Below are 13,426 nucleotides of genomic sequence, written 5' to 3' on the forward strand. Positions count from 1 at the left end.
TCGATAAATACAGGTTTTACAATTAACATATCTTTTACAAAGAATAATATATTCGAGTTAGTGGCAATGATAATGGCCACAAGTGTCTTGTCTCCGAGATGTGGTTCCTTGAATACTCATAAGCATATTACTAGTCATTTTCTTTTCTAAGTCAGCAATGACAGCTATATGATACGTACATGTCTAAATATTCCACTATATTTCTAGTCAGCCATGACACTGGGGCCTGTTCGCTTGTCTGAATTCTGAAAGAATCTGGATGGTTTGGAGAAATGCTGAAAGAATTTGTCAGAAAAAACACGGTTCCAAATGAAAAAATAAGCGGATCAAGTCAGATTTAAGGACACGTGAACGGGGCTATATGTCTAAGCCCTTGTTTAGTTCGCGAAATTTGGAATTTGGAGCTACTGTAGCGCCTTCGTTTTTATTTGGCAAATAGTATCCAAACATTGACTAATTAGGCTTAAAACGTTCGTCTCGCAATTTCCCACCAAACTGCGCAATTAGTTTTTCTTTTCGTCTACATTTAATGCTCCATGTATGAGCCGCAAACATTCGATGTGACAGGTACTGTAATAACTTTTTAGACTTTGGGGTCCAACTAAACAAGACGTAAATACTAATTCATTCATTAGTTCCAAATACAAGTGGCTGGAGACAGCTGTCTATCGTGTCTCTAACAAGCCTCGGCGTAACCGGAGAAGACGTGCTTCACTAGTTGGTAGCCTCCATCCCCACGTCTCCTCCCTCAGCTCCAATCTCTATCTTCCCGCACGCGCGGCGTAGTTCAAAACAAAAATTCCCAGAAACAAGAAAATTAAAAGAAAAATCCGTTCACGACCACAGAGATCTGTTTGCTTTGCTCTCCTCTGCTGCGCGTCCGCCGCCCCCGGTCACAAGCAAATCCGTTGCGTTGCGCAGGGGTCCCCACCCCCCGAGTATAAATAAATAAAATAAAAAACATTATTATATATATAGAATCGTCCTTCCTCCGCGTAATCATCCAGATCACAGTCGCAAACCGCAAAGCGCTTAAAACCCCCCGACCCCCGTCCCCCGTTCCCTCGCCATACCGAGCGCTTCCTCAGCTTCAGTTTTATTCCTCCACTCACCTCCGAAGCTTCCATCCGAATCTCTGCCTCCTTCCTTCCTTCCGCTAGGCTGCGGCTGCGGGCGATGGCGGCGGAGCAGACCGCGGAGCAGTTCCGGGGCCAGGCGCGGCTGCCCCACTTCGCGACCCCGCGGCGGTACGACCTGCGCCTCACGCCCGACCTCGCCGCCTGCGCCTTCGCCGGCTCCGTGGCGGTGTCCCTCGCCGTCGCCGCGCCCACCCGCTTCCTCGTGCTCAACGCCGCCGAGCTCGACGTCGCGCCCGCGGGCGTCAGCTTCGCGCCGCAGGGCTCCGACCAGGTTGCGTGCTTGCTCGCTTGCCTTGCCTTTGCTCCCGCCCGCCCGTCGCTGTGCCTGTGCGCGGGTGTGTTTGATTGATCTGTTCGTGTAAGGTTAGGGGTTTAGAGAATTATTAGATGTTGTGGCGATCTTTTCGGAGGTGCCAGCTAGGATTCTTAGATGGAGTGTTTTTTTACCAGAATACCAGTCGCATAAGAACACTAAGTTTTGATCTGCTCAGAGCAATTTCACAGTTCAGCCATTGGTGACTGTCTGTTGGAGGGGGTCGGGGTTGGGGCCATGAGATCGCTGTCTTAAACTTAGTGTAGTTTTTTAGGGCTATAGCTACCTCGGAATTTCTTACAATTTGATTGATTGCAAGTTAAATCTACCTTAAAAATTGATTGAAATCCATAGATTTTGTGTTCAAACAATTTTAGATTACACTTGGAGCACGAATATAAATATAACTGTCAGTGAAGGTCTCAATACTCGTAGATGCCTCAGTGATATGGTTTAATACTTACGGCTGCTTGTATACTTGTTCAAGCATAAGAGTTTCCTGCAATCTTACAAGTATTCTCATTTTGAAACTGTACGCTGCATGTTTTAATCTCTGAGTGGGAATAGCACTTTTACACTTAGGATGGTTTGCAAAAAGGGCCATGTGTGGATGGTGATAGTCGTCTTGGAGGGTTTATGATGGTGTTTCTAACAATGCACTAGCACTTTGCTCTGCATTTATTCTAAATCATGTTATCATTTGAATCAGGTGCTGCAACCTTTGGAGGTTACCAACGTGCCAGAAGATGAGATCCTGATTATTTGCTTCAATGAGGTGCTTCCTCTTGGGGAGGGAACTTTGACCATTGCCTTCCAGGGAACTTTGAATGATAAGATGCATGGGTTCTACAGAAGGTAATCATTTTTCTAGTATTAAGTTGATTTGTAAATCAGGCGACATATTCACAATGCAACTTTTTGTTTATAGTGTGTATGAGCTCAATGGCGAGAAGAAAAACATGGCTGTAACACAGTTTGAACCAGCTGACGCAAGGCGCTGCTTCCCTTGTTGGGATGAGCCCGCTTTCAAGGTTTACTGCTTTGATCTCTTTCTCGACCAATATGTTTGCTTTTTATTTGCATTGCATGAGGAAATAGAACCCTGCATGGGGTTTATGGAGAGGCACCGTTCAAGCTTCACCACTTTGTCTTTCTATCTACTCCCTTCTATTCTTTATACTATCTTATTTTTGCTTTTGCTTCCATTGCATGAGGTAAGATGTGTATAGAGTCTTGCATGGTAATCATGAACAAGTTCAATTGATGCTAGTGTTAAGGATAAAACAGAGGTTTTATTCTCTACATGGACATATCTGTGCTCATGCAGATTGAGATTCTGTGTAGTTGTCCCTTTCATAAATTCTATAGATGATCTCAATTCATTTTAATCTGATTTGATGGTTAGGGTTATTGTATGATCTCATTCATTTTACCCTGATATCATGGTTAGGATTTAACTTAACTGGTTTAACCAGTGTTTAAAATGCGTAATTGGCACAGAAGAAACATTAATGGCTTTACATTACATGGCAAACACTATTTTATGTCTGACCTTTCCTTCTCTCCCTGCAGGCTGTGTTCAAAATTACTCTAGAAGTTCCTTCTGAGACCATTTGCTTTGTCAAATATGCCAGTCATTGAAGAGAAGATCAATGGTCCTACCAAAATAGTCTACTTCCAAGAATCTCCGATAATGTCTACATACCTAGTGGCTGTTATTGTTGGCATTTTTGACTATGTGGAAGATTTCACCACAGATGGTACTGTAACTTCTGTCACATTAACATCCAATTCCTTATCCTTCATCTTATGGCTGCCTCAAAAGTTGATTTGTTCTCCATTCCTTTGCAGGAACTAGGGTCCGTGTTTATACACAAGTTGGTAAGAGTGCGCAGGGGAAGTTTGCTCTAGAGGTTGCCTTGAAGACATTGGTCCTCTTTAAGGAGTAATTATCTCACATTCTTAGATATTTGAAAGATCGCCTACATTTTTGTTGCAGTGCTCATAGATGCATAGTTTATTTAATCCGATAATATTATTTTGGAATTTTGATACTGATCCTGGCCAAGATATTCTGCAAAGAATTGAGTTCTATAGGTTGATTGATTTGATTGCCATGTGTGTGAAATTGTGGATGCATTCCATTAGAGGCTCTATTTCTTGATGTCCAGTATAACTGTGGATGCGTTCCATTCCATTACGAGCTTAGTGAGTATTTACATGTTTCAATATTGATGATGCAGTGTAGATGTGATGTTGGCCTTCCCAAAATCAGACTGACGGTTTAAGGCCTTTCCAAATTTGTAAATGATGTTTCATGCTTTGATTATAAAAAAAATCAATGTTATGGCCCTTCCATACCCTCTCAAAGAACATCTGCTTCTTGTGAATTTGATGATCATTTGAGGCATCCGTGTCACATCCTCTGCTTGATTCACTGTCACACACAAAAGCTCTCTGTGTGGTATCAGGTAATGATGATTGATGAATTCTTTATGTTGGCAGGTATTTTGCTGTGCCATACCCCCTCCCCAAAATGGACATGATTGCTATTCCGGATTTTGCAGCTGGAGCCATGGAGAACTATGGCTTGGTTACATACCGTGAAACAGCATTGCTATTTGATGAAAGACACTCTGCAGCTGCCAATAAGCAACGGGTTGGTCACTATGAAATTGTATTTTTCAATTATTTGTACTAAGCTGGTTATGTGATTCACCATCTTAATTATGTATTTTCCCATGGTACCTGAAACCATTTGAATTGGGCAATAGTTGAGAATGCTGAACTTGATTACAGAACTAATTTCCTTTTACTAACCAATTTAATAATCATTAATGCAGAAGGATGTTATAGTATTTTGTAGTGGTTTGATTCAGATATGCAGTAGCTGTTTGATTGTCATGTGCTGTCACACCAACCTTATGATGATTTTTTTGCCTATCCAGGTTGCAGTTGTTGTAGCTCATGAATTAGCTCATCAATGGTTTGGAAATCTTGTCACAATGGAGTGGTGGACACATCTGTGGCTTAATGAGGGCTTTGCGACTTGGGTAATAAATTAGAACAAAAAAGTAATTGGAAACCTCCATATAGTTTTATGTTTCTCATATAATTTGTTCTTTCCACTGCAGGTGTCTTACTTAGCTGCAGATCAGTTCTTCCCTGAATGGAATGTTTGGACTCAGTTTCTAGAGGAATCTACAACAGGTTTCCAGTTGGATTCTCTTGCAGGTTCACATCCAATTGAGGTAACAATTTTTTTCCCTGCAATGTTATGACCATATCTGTAGGAATTTACAAATGTATATTCTACATTCTAAGTGGACTTGGAGGTCTGAGACATGGATGTGACCGTTGATTGCTTGTCTAATTTTACCAGTCCTAAATATAAATATGATTGGCTTTATATTTACTACACCTTTATTTTGTGGCAAAACATTGGTGTATCAGTGGATGCCTCTACTGACTACTGGGACTAAAGTTGGGATTACACCCATCATTATTTATGTTATAATGGATGTTTTGAATTGTGTTCTACTACCTCTTACCTGCTTGTCTCAAGGCTAACTTAGCCAAATTTTGGTTGTTATATGTTAGCAAAGTTATTAATTTGAATACGATTGAAGTATTTTGATGATGAAAATGATGTGTGGTTGTATAATGGCCAATTTTGATGCTATTGTATAATGGCCAATTTTGATGCTATTATGTAAGCTGAATATTTTTATGGGGCTGTAGCATATTTCCAATCAATCAAAATATCCTATTCTACTGGAGATGGGAGAATTGAAAAAAATGTCAACAAAGTCCCAGGTTTCTAGTGCTTTTATAAAGTGTGGTACAATATTTCTATTATCATTGTTCTAAAAATCGATAACCATTGTGGCATTGTCTGTAGAGACTTGGGGCACACTATGAAATACTGATAGTGCAGTTTAAATGGCAGAATAAAAATCAATGCATATTTAAAACTGGCACATATTGATGCACATTTCATGTGGCTTAATAATATATTATTTTCAGGTGGACATAAATCATGTTGATGAAATAGATGAGATATTTGATGCTATAAGCTATAGGAAAGGAGCTTCTGTCATTCGGATGCTGCAAAGCTATCTTGGGGCTGAGGTCTTTCAGGTTTGGTTTTCTTATTCATTACTTCTCTTCATTTTGTTTGTCAAGAAAAAAAATGCACAGTTAAAAAAAATAGTAGTATAATTGTGTGGCTGAATTATAATGTCACCTAGCCCCACTTGTGAAATGCCACTTAGTTTTTTTAATAATGGAGGCAATCTTTAGACTATGCACATAAGCTTGGGATATGTTTTTTCTTCCTAAATATATACTTAGACATTTGGGCGGCATGCTAGACATATTAATTGTACATTAATGCTATTCTTTGAGAACACATTATTGCAAAATGCACATAAATTTCATGTTGTTTGTCACTTGTCAATGAGGATATCTCAAATATATTTTCAGTGGTAACCAGAAGCTGTCCTTTTATTCTTTTTGCTAGAAATCTTTGGCCGCATACATCAAAAAATTTGCGTATTCAAATGCAAAGACAGAGGACTTATGGGCTGCCCTTGAAGAGGGGTCTGGTGAACCAGTTAGAACATTAATGCATTCATGGACAAAACAGCAAGGTTATCCTGTTGTCAGTGTGAAACTCAAGGATGGAAAGGTCCAGCTGGAGCAGGTATATTGTAGACCTTTCTGGAGACATGTTTGCGAAATCCTGTAAATTTGCAAGACCTTTTCTCCATTTGCAAAATCAAGTTTAGTTTCTGCTTTAGAGGCCTTCTGAAAATCTTTCGATCTTGTTTCTTGCAGACACAATTTCTTTCAAGTGGGTCCACAGGAGCTGGGCAATGGGTGGTTCCTGTCACACTATGTTGTTGTGCGTACTCACGCCAAGAGAAGTTCCTTTTTCATGGGAAACAAGAAGATTTTGATTTATCAGGGTTAGGGCTCACAGAATGCCAAAAGAAGTGTAGCTTCTGGATTAAACTTAATGTCAACCAGACCAGCTTCTATAGGGTGAGCTATGATGATGAACTTGCATCCCGACTTCGGTATGCAATTGAAACCAACAAATTGAGTGCAGCAGACAGATATGGTAAATTCTGCCAAAATCTTATTTCAAGTGAACCATTCTTACCCCGTCAAACTGGTCTTACATTGTTATTGTTTAAATTAAAAATACAGGTGTGCTTGATGATGCTTATGCCCTCTGTATGGCTGGCAAACAAAAGCTAGTCTCCTTGTTGCAGTTGATTTCTGTGTACAAGGATGAGACTGAGTATACTGTGCTTGCACACGTAATCACGGTAATATTCTCTCTACCTGAAAAGTCCTTTTCACATACTTAGTTTTTTTTTCCTTAGCAATTTAAACCATTTGTCTCTGTAGACGAGTCTGCACATTGCCGAGATGATGGCTGTTGCTGCTCCAGAGGAGTTGGTTAATCTGAAGAAGTTCCTAATTGATTTCCTGGAGCCATTTGCGCTGTAAGTATATTGCTCTATTTATTCTGGAATGGGAATAACATTTTATACTGAGATCTTGCCTAACATTTCAGAAATTGTTTGTAGGAAACTTGGCTGGGATGCTAAGAGTGGTGAGGGCCACCTGAATGCTTTGTTAAGAGGCACACTATTAACTGCTCTTGCAGAACTTGGCCATGAGACTACCATAAATGAAGCTTTTCGTCGATTTAATGTCTTTCTGGAAGACAGAGAGACACCAGCTCCTCCCTCCAGATGTTAGAAAGGTTAGCATCTTAACGGAATAGCTAACTACTAAATGGTCCACAGCCCAGTTATTGATCCTGTTTTGTTTTGTAGGCTGCATATGTTGCTTTGATGCAGACAGTGAGCAAATCGAACAAAACTGGCTACGAATCACTATTGAAGATATATAGAGAAACTGATCTAAGCCAGGAGAAAGTTCGTGTGTTAGGCAAGTGAACATTTTTCTTTTGCCATTCGAAGGTGAGCTTGTTTTTCTGGGATCTCATGAAATTTCTGACCCTTCTGTAGGTTCTTTGGCATCATGCCCTGACCCTGATGTTGTCCGTGAAGCATTGAATTTCATATTGTCACCTGAGGTAATAAACATGCCATAATTCTTCAATTTTACATTTATATGCTAATTATTATTTGTGCTATTGGTTTACTATTGCATGAGTTCAGGTGGCCATGTGTGTTCCACATGATATGGTTAAACTTTGTTTCATCTTACTGGTCTCATGTTGCATTGCACGGTCTCATGTTGTATTGCACACGCAGGTGAGGAATCAGGACGCAATATTTTTGCTAAGAGGGGTGAGTTCAGGGGCACACGAAGTCGCATGGCAATGGCTGAAGGTATTCACTTGTGACTTTATTCTCTCTCTCTCTCTCTCTCTCTCTATATATATATATATATATATATATATATGCTAACTCTATAATTTCAGGAAAACTGGGACTACATATTGGGAGCCTACTCTGGAACTTTGCTCACCTATTTCGTCAACATAACCGTCTCGCCAGTACGTTGCATAACCTATCTGCATCCCGTCTCGTTTATAAGCCCATTTACATTTTATTACTTTTCTGACACATCATGAAACATGGTTTCAGCTGGCCACTGATGAACATGGTGATGAGGCGGAGGAGTTCTTCAAGAGTAGGACCAAGGCGAACATTGCGAGGACTGTGAAGCAGAGCATCGAGAGAGTAAGGATCAATGCCCAATGGGTCAAGAACATCAAGGCTGAGGCTGACCTCGGCAGTGTTCTCAAGAAGCTGGCTCACAAGCACTGATCAGAGACGGTCACTTCTGTGTGCCGAGATGTAACTTGTGCTCTGGAACAAGTGGATTAATAAAGCCGAGGACCGAGCGTAGCTCGGATGGCCTGCTCGCCAGGTGTGCCAGCGGCCGGGTTGAGTTCGAACCCAGGGTTCGACACTCGCGTGTCTCACGGGGTTTTTCTCCTTTAATAAATTTGCAGGTTCTGTATCTCCAGCCTCACGTGTGGATGTGCCACAATGGTTAGGGTGACGTATCTATCACGTACAAAGTCAGATTGACTTTCGGATATCTTTTAGCCATGTGCAGTCTCTTCGTGTGGGTGTAGGTCTAGCGTACGCACTAGGTGGATGTGTGCGTGTGGTGATGTGAGTTGATGTGTACGTTCAGATACTACTCGAAGCACCAAAAAGTGAATTAATAAAGGGTACTTTCGTTTGTGTGTCGTCCTGAGCCGTAGATTCCTACAGACTATTCGGTGCGAAAGTTACCATGAGTACATGATAGATATGCGTCGACTTCATCGATTATTTCTTGATGAGGCCCGTATCGCCCATGTTGCACAGGAGCAACGATAAATTTGTTCCAATAGCTGACTGCGAGTTGACTTCCAAATGTGCACTTCGTCATTGTTTTAGGGTTTGACTCCATTATTATTTTGCAGCACAATGTATTATTTACATGTATAAAACCTTAAAATACAAATATATTTTTACAATAAACATGAATATGAAATGTACTTATAATTTCACTATGGGCTGGTCGAAATAACCAGAATTTGGATGTTTGAAAAAAAATTGCACAATAGCTGACTGCGAGTTGACTTCCAAATGTTGCACTTCGTCATTGTTTTAGGGTTTGACTCCATTATTATTTTGCAGCATAATGTATTATTTACATGTATAAAACCTTAAATGACCTTAAAATACAAATATATTTTTTACAATTCACATGAATATGAAATGTACTTATATTTTAACCAGAGTTTGGATGTTTCAAAAAAAAATGCACAATACAATTGGACGGCACTTACATGCTAAGCACGGCAGAAGGAAGCGGCATGGACACCAGGAGGCAATGTTCGTGATAACACTGTCAGGGTGCTGCACGAGCGCCACAATCGGAGAAAGAGAACGCTAGACTGTAGACATACTTCCTCTTAACATTCTCCCTCTGTTCCAAAACACGAAAATGATAGATGTTATAGGAATGTGCTCAAATAGCAATGTTGTAGCTAGAAGACCAAAGTGTCCCTATAAGAAAGAGACATAGGAATAGATATGTATTGAGAACGAGATATGTATATTGCAAAAAGAGAAAGATGTATTGAGAAGCCAGAATGTCAAGTATTTTGTTAATGCTATAATGTCAACTATTTTGAGACTGTAAGTATTTATCCATTATTTTTAGAGGAAAATGGTGTTCTTGTCCCTTACACAGATGTGCAATTGTGATTTTACTCTCGTTTTTCTAACTTTGTGATTTTGCCATTAACTGTTCACAAGTCAACGCTATTTTGCCCCTGGTCAACACGAATTTGCCCCTGTTTTTTCCGTTGACCAGGGGCAAAATCGAGTTGACTTGTGAACAGTTAAGGGCAAAATCACAAAGTTAGAAAAATGAGGGCAAAATCACAATTGCACATCAAAGTAGGGGCAAGAACACAAGAGGCCCTTATTTTTAATAGCTACTTCCTCGGTTCTAAATTATAAGTCGCTTTAACTTTTTTGATAATTCATTTTGCTATGCATCTAGATAAATAATATATCTAGATACATAGTAAAATAGATGAACACAAATAGTCAAAGCGACTTAAAATTTGGAACGGAGGGAGTAGTAATTAAAATTAACATGTGAAGATCTAAGATACGGCTAATATGACGGGCAATGGCAGAGTTGGCAAAAATCCACACCTAGAGCTACAATCTAAGCTGCCTAACTAATCTATAATAGGTCCTCATATTGATAGTTCATATAAACTGTCGGGTTCATAAACCCGGGGTCCATCGGGGATCGGCTTCCACGCCAAGGGATGGCCCAAACAGACAGCACGCAACTCATGGGCCAGCCCAAGGGTCTAAAACAATAGGCCAAAAGGGCGGTCTAGTCACCGACCGGAAGGTTTGGCCGAAAAAGAACGGTGCCCGCTCGTCGACTACTTCGGCCCACTTCTCTGACCGGAGCGCTCACGTCAGACTCTAGCCACCTCCGGACGGTCTCTCCGAATGGAAGGCCTGGCCCAAAGCACTACTTCCGACTCCGACCCCGCATCTTCGACTGGGGTTCGTAGAAACCCTGCTCACCGCTCTTCTCCGACTGGCACAGAGCCGACTGGAGCCATCCGATCGGGGACGCCCGCTCGGAAAGGACCAGGGGACAAACGGAGAAGACAAGCCAGGGTGCACAAAGTCAAACCACGATACCAGGGACCATACCCTGTACGCCTGTAGGAACAGTACTCTGCAACTGCTCTGACACAAATAGTATTGTAGGCGCCGACATTTCCCTCTACAGTATTGTAGGCGCCATTGACTCCCATACGGTAAGACCTCCCACATGCCTCCGAGCATCGATAGTGTAGTGGGCGCCAAGATTTACTGTACCAGACGAACATGGTAAGACTCCTCACATGCCTCTAGGCATCAACAGTATTTGCAGGTACCAACATCTGCCATTCCTGAAGAAGGCAATGCAACCTCCCACTTGCATCTGGCATTCTACAGTGACATCAACAGTGTTGTGGACGCCTACCATTATCTTGTACCCATCGGCGTGGGCAACAAGGCTTAGAAGCGTTCGTACTCTGTCCCTCTCACCTATAAGGCCATCCCCTCCCAATAGACCAAGTTAACCCAAGTTGATTCAAGCTCAGTCCCTTCTGATTCATTAGATCGAGTTCACTAGCTCACAACCACATAACCGCCAGGTTCAAACCTCAAGCACACGCTTGAACACTTAGCTCGTAGCGGAGTTCCTGTCGCCCTCGGCCCTTCCGACCAGACCTCTTGTACACCCCATCTTTCTTTTTCTCGTTTGTAACCCCACTGCAGACTTCGAGCACCTGGGCTCAGAAATAAAATCACCGACCAACTCAAACTGGACGTAGGGCACGTTGCTTGAACTAGCATAAGCCCTGTGTCATTGAGTGCTAGGCCACCTCCGATCACAACATACAGCAAAACTATAAATATTCACTAGTTGGTCACTTTCTGTACCGATAGTTGGCGCCGTCCGTGGGGAAGACGTTGTATGTTCAACACTTTTTGATCATCGGATGGCCCACTTTTCTGCCACCCCTGCCGTGGCGGGCTCGAGTGACACAATTCGCTTCGGCTCGCTGGAGTTTCCCGCACTCTCGCCTATTGGGATGTGGGTTCCACCCGTCTTTCAGCCATCCCAGGCCTTCCTCTTCGGAAGCCTGGACTTCATCGACGACCGGCTTGGCGTACTACACCTCTGTGAGGAGGCTCATGTTCCGGCACCCATTGGAGGGGCGCCCTCCATCGACTCCGGGACGCACGACTTCAACGATGCGGCATCTGCGCTTCATTCCAAGCAAACTCTCTACTCAAACCCCACCGTAAGTAATATGTGTACTGTTATTTACTCTTTATTTACTATCTCCCACTGATCATCCAGAGGGACTGTATCACCCACACCACAAACACTGTACGATCGGTTCCCCTATGGTCTCGCGTCCTCTGTGGATGCGTACGCTCGGGGGCTCCGAAGGATGCTGGCGCCATCCCCCCTCGCATCCGAATTTGTGGGAATGGCAGGCTACGCTCCTGCCGCTTTCCACGAACTCCTAGATGACGAGGACGAGAGCGACGGTTCTAGCATCGACGACGTGGCACCCCACCACCGTCCATCCTAAGAGTACGCTATGGTGGACGCTCTGGGACAGCCACCGGTGGTTATGGAGTCTGCACAGACTCACACCCCTTCGGACCTATGTGCGGGGGCCCTCTCATCTGTGCAAGCGCACGCCGAGGAATTACGACAACGGCGGCATAATCAGCCACTGCCTATGCCGGCGCAGTCGGTACAACGCGTTGTGCCCCACGCGCATGGCCCAACGGGTGGCGCTCGGGGTCGCGCTCGCCAAGTCCAACACGACATCATGAACGAGGGGAACGATCTCCCACAATTCGCTTGGGCTGGCCAGAACATCGCTGCTGCGGCAATGCTTCTACGCGGCGTTCCCGAGCCTGTCGACCCCTAGGAGTGGGCAGTCTACCGAAACCTCTGGGTTCTAGTAGAAGCTGCCACCGTTCAATAGGCGGAAAGCTCCACGTCGCGACTCCGCGTCGCGTCCTCTCTCCCCACCGGAGGAACGAGGACGCGCCAGACGAATCGCTCCATTCGCTCACCGCTACAGCCATCAGGCGTGGCTCGGGGGGCGGCAGCCACGCCTCGGTCCGACCTGGCGCCTACTCCACACTGACCGCTGGTACATGAGCGGCCCGATCCATACTAGGACGCTCGTAGCATCGTCAGCAACCGGCATCGAGCACGACACGATGATGGTGTCCACCGTATGGCGGCAGGCGACATGGATCTCGACCGAACCATCGAGGGGAGTAGTGAAACGTGCCCCAGGTGCGGTCGCCGGCTAGATGACCGGAGCCCCAGCCCTAAGGGCCCGGGACCATGAGCCTTCAGCCGACGTATCTGGAGAGCACTGTTCCCACAGCGTTTCCAACCACCCGCCAACATCACCAAATACACTAGGGAGATAAACCCAGGCACTTGGCTTGAAGACTTCCAGCTCACCTATCGGGCCAGAGTGGATGATGACTATTTCATCATTCAGTATCTTCCCATTTGCATGGGGGAACATGTTCGGGCATGGCTTGAATTTCTCCCGCACGATAGCATCCACGACTGGGCATACCTCAAGAGGGTCTTCATCGGGAACTTCCAGGGATGTACGTCCACCCTAGAAACTCCTGGGACCTCAAGAGCTGCCAGTAGGAGCCTAGTGAGTCCGTGCGGGACTACATCCGTAGGTTCTCCCAACAATGCAACTCCCTCCCTGATGTCGTCGACGTAAACGTCATCATCACATTCCTCTTTGGGATGAACTGCGAGTCCCTGATCCACAAGCTTGGCTGTCTGAAACCCCATACCACCAGCGACCTGCTCGACGTCGCCACTAACCACGCCCCTG

General features: G+C 44.0%; 1 protein-coding gene across 1 annotated transcript; it reads left to right on the top strand.

Moving 5' to 3' along the window:
* The first annotated feature begins 1,053 nt into the window (after positions 1–1,053).
* On the top strand, positions 1,054–8,693 carry LOC136476028 (aminopeptidase M1-A-like). The gene is given in 21 exon segments (XM_066473693.1): positions 1,054–1,410; positions 2,162–2,307; positions 2,381–2,483; positions 3,025–3,066; positions 3,068–3,212; positions 3,304–3,397; positions 3,958–4,111; positions 4,401–4,505; positions 4,587–4,703; positions 5,479–5,592; positions 5,975–6,157; positions 6,292–6,577; positions 6,667–6,788; positions 6,871–6,968; positions 7,053–7,203; positions 7,205–7,231; positions 7,305–7,419; positions 7,500–7,567; positions 7,749–7,826; positions 7,919–7,993; positions 8,085–8,693. Coding segments are annotated over 21 exon segments (2,640 nt in total). The 5' UTR covers positions 1,054–1,176; the 3' UTR covers positions 8,268–8,693.
* The last annotated feature ends 4,733 nt before the right edge of the window (positions 8,694–13,426 follow it).

Source organism: Miscanthus floridulus, chromosome 8 (genome assembly GCF_019320115.1).
Source record: "Miscanthus floridulus cultivar M001 chromosome 8, ASM1932011v1, whole genome shotgun sequence".
NCBI lineage: Eukaryota > Viridiplantae > Streptophyta > Magnoliopsida > Poales > Poaceae > Miscanthus > Miscanthus floridulus.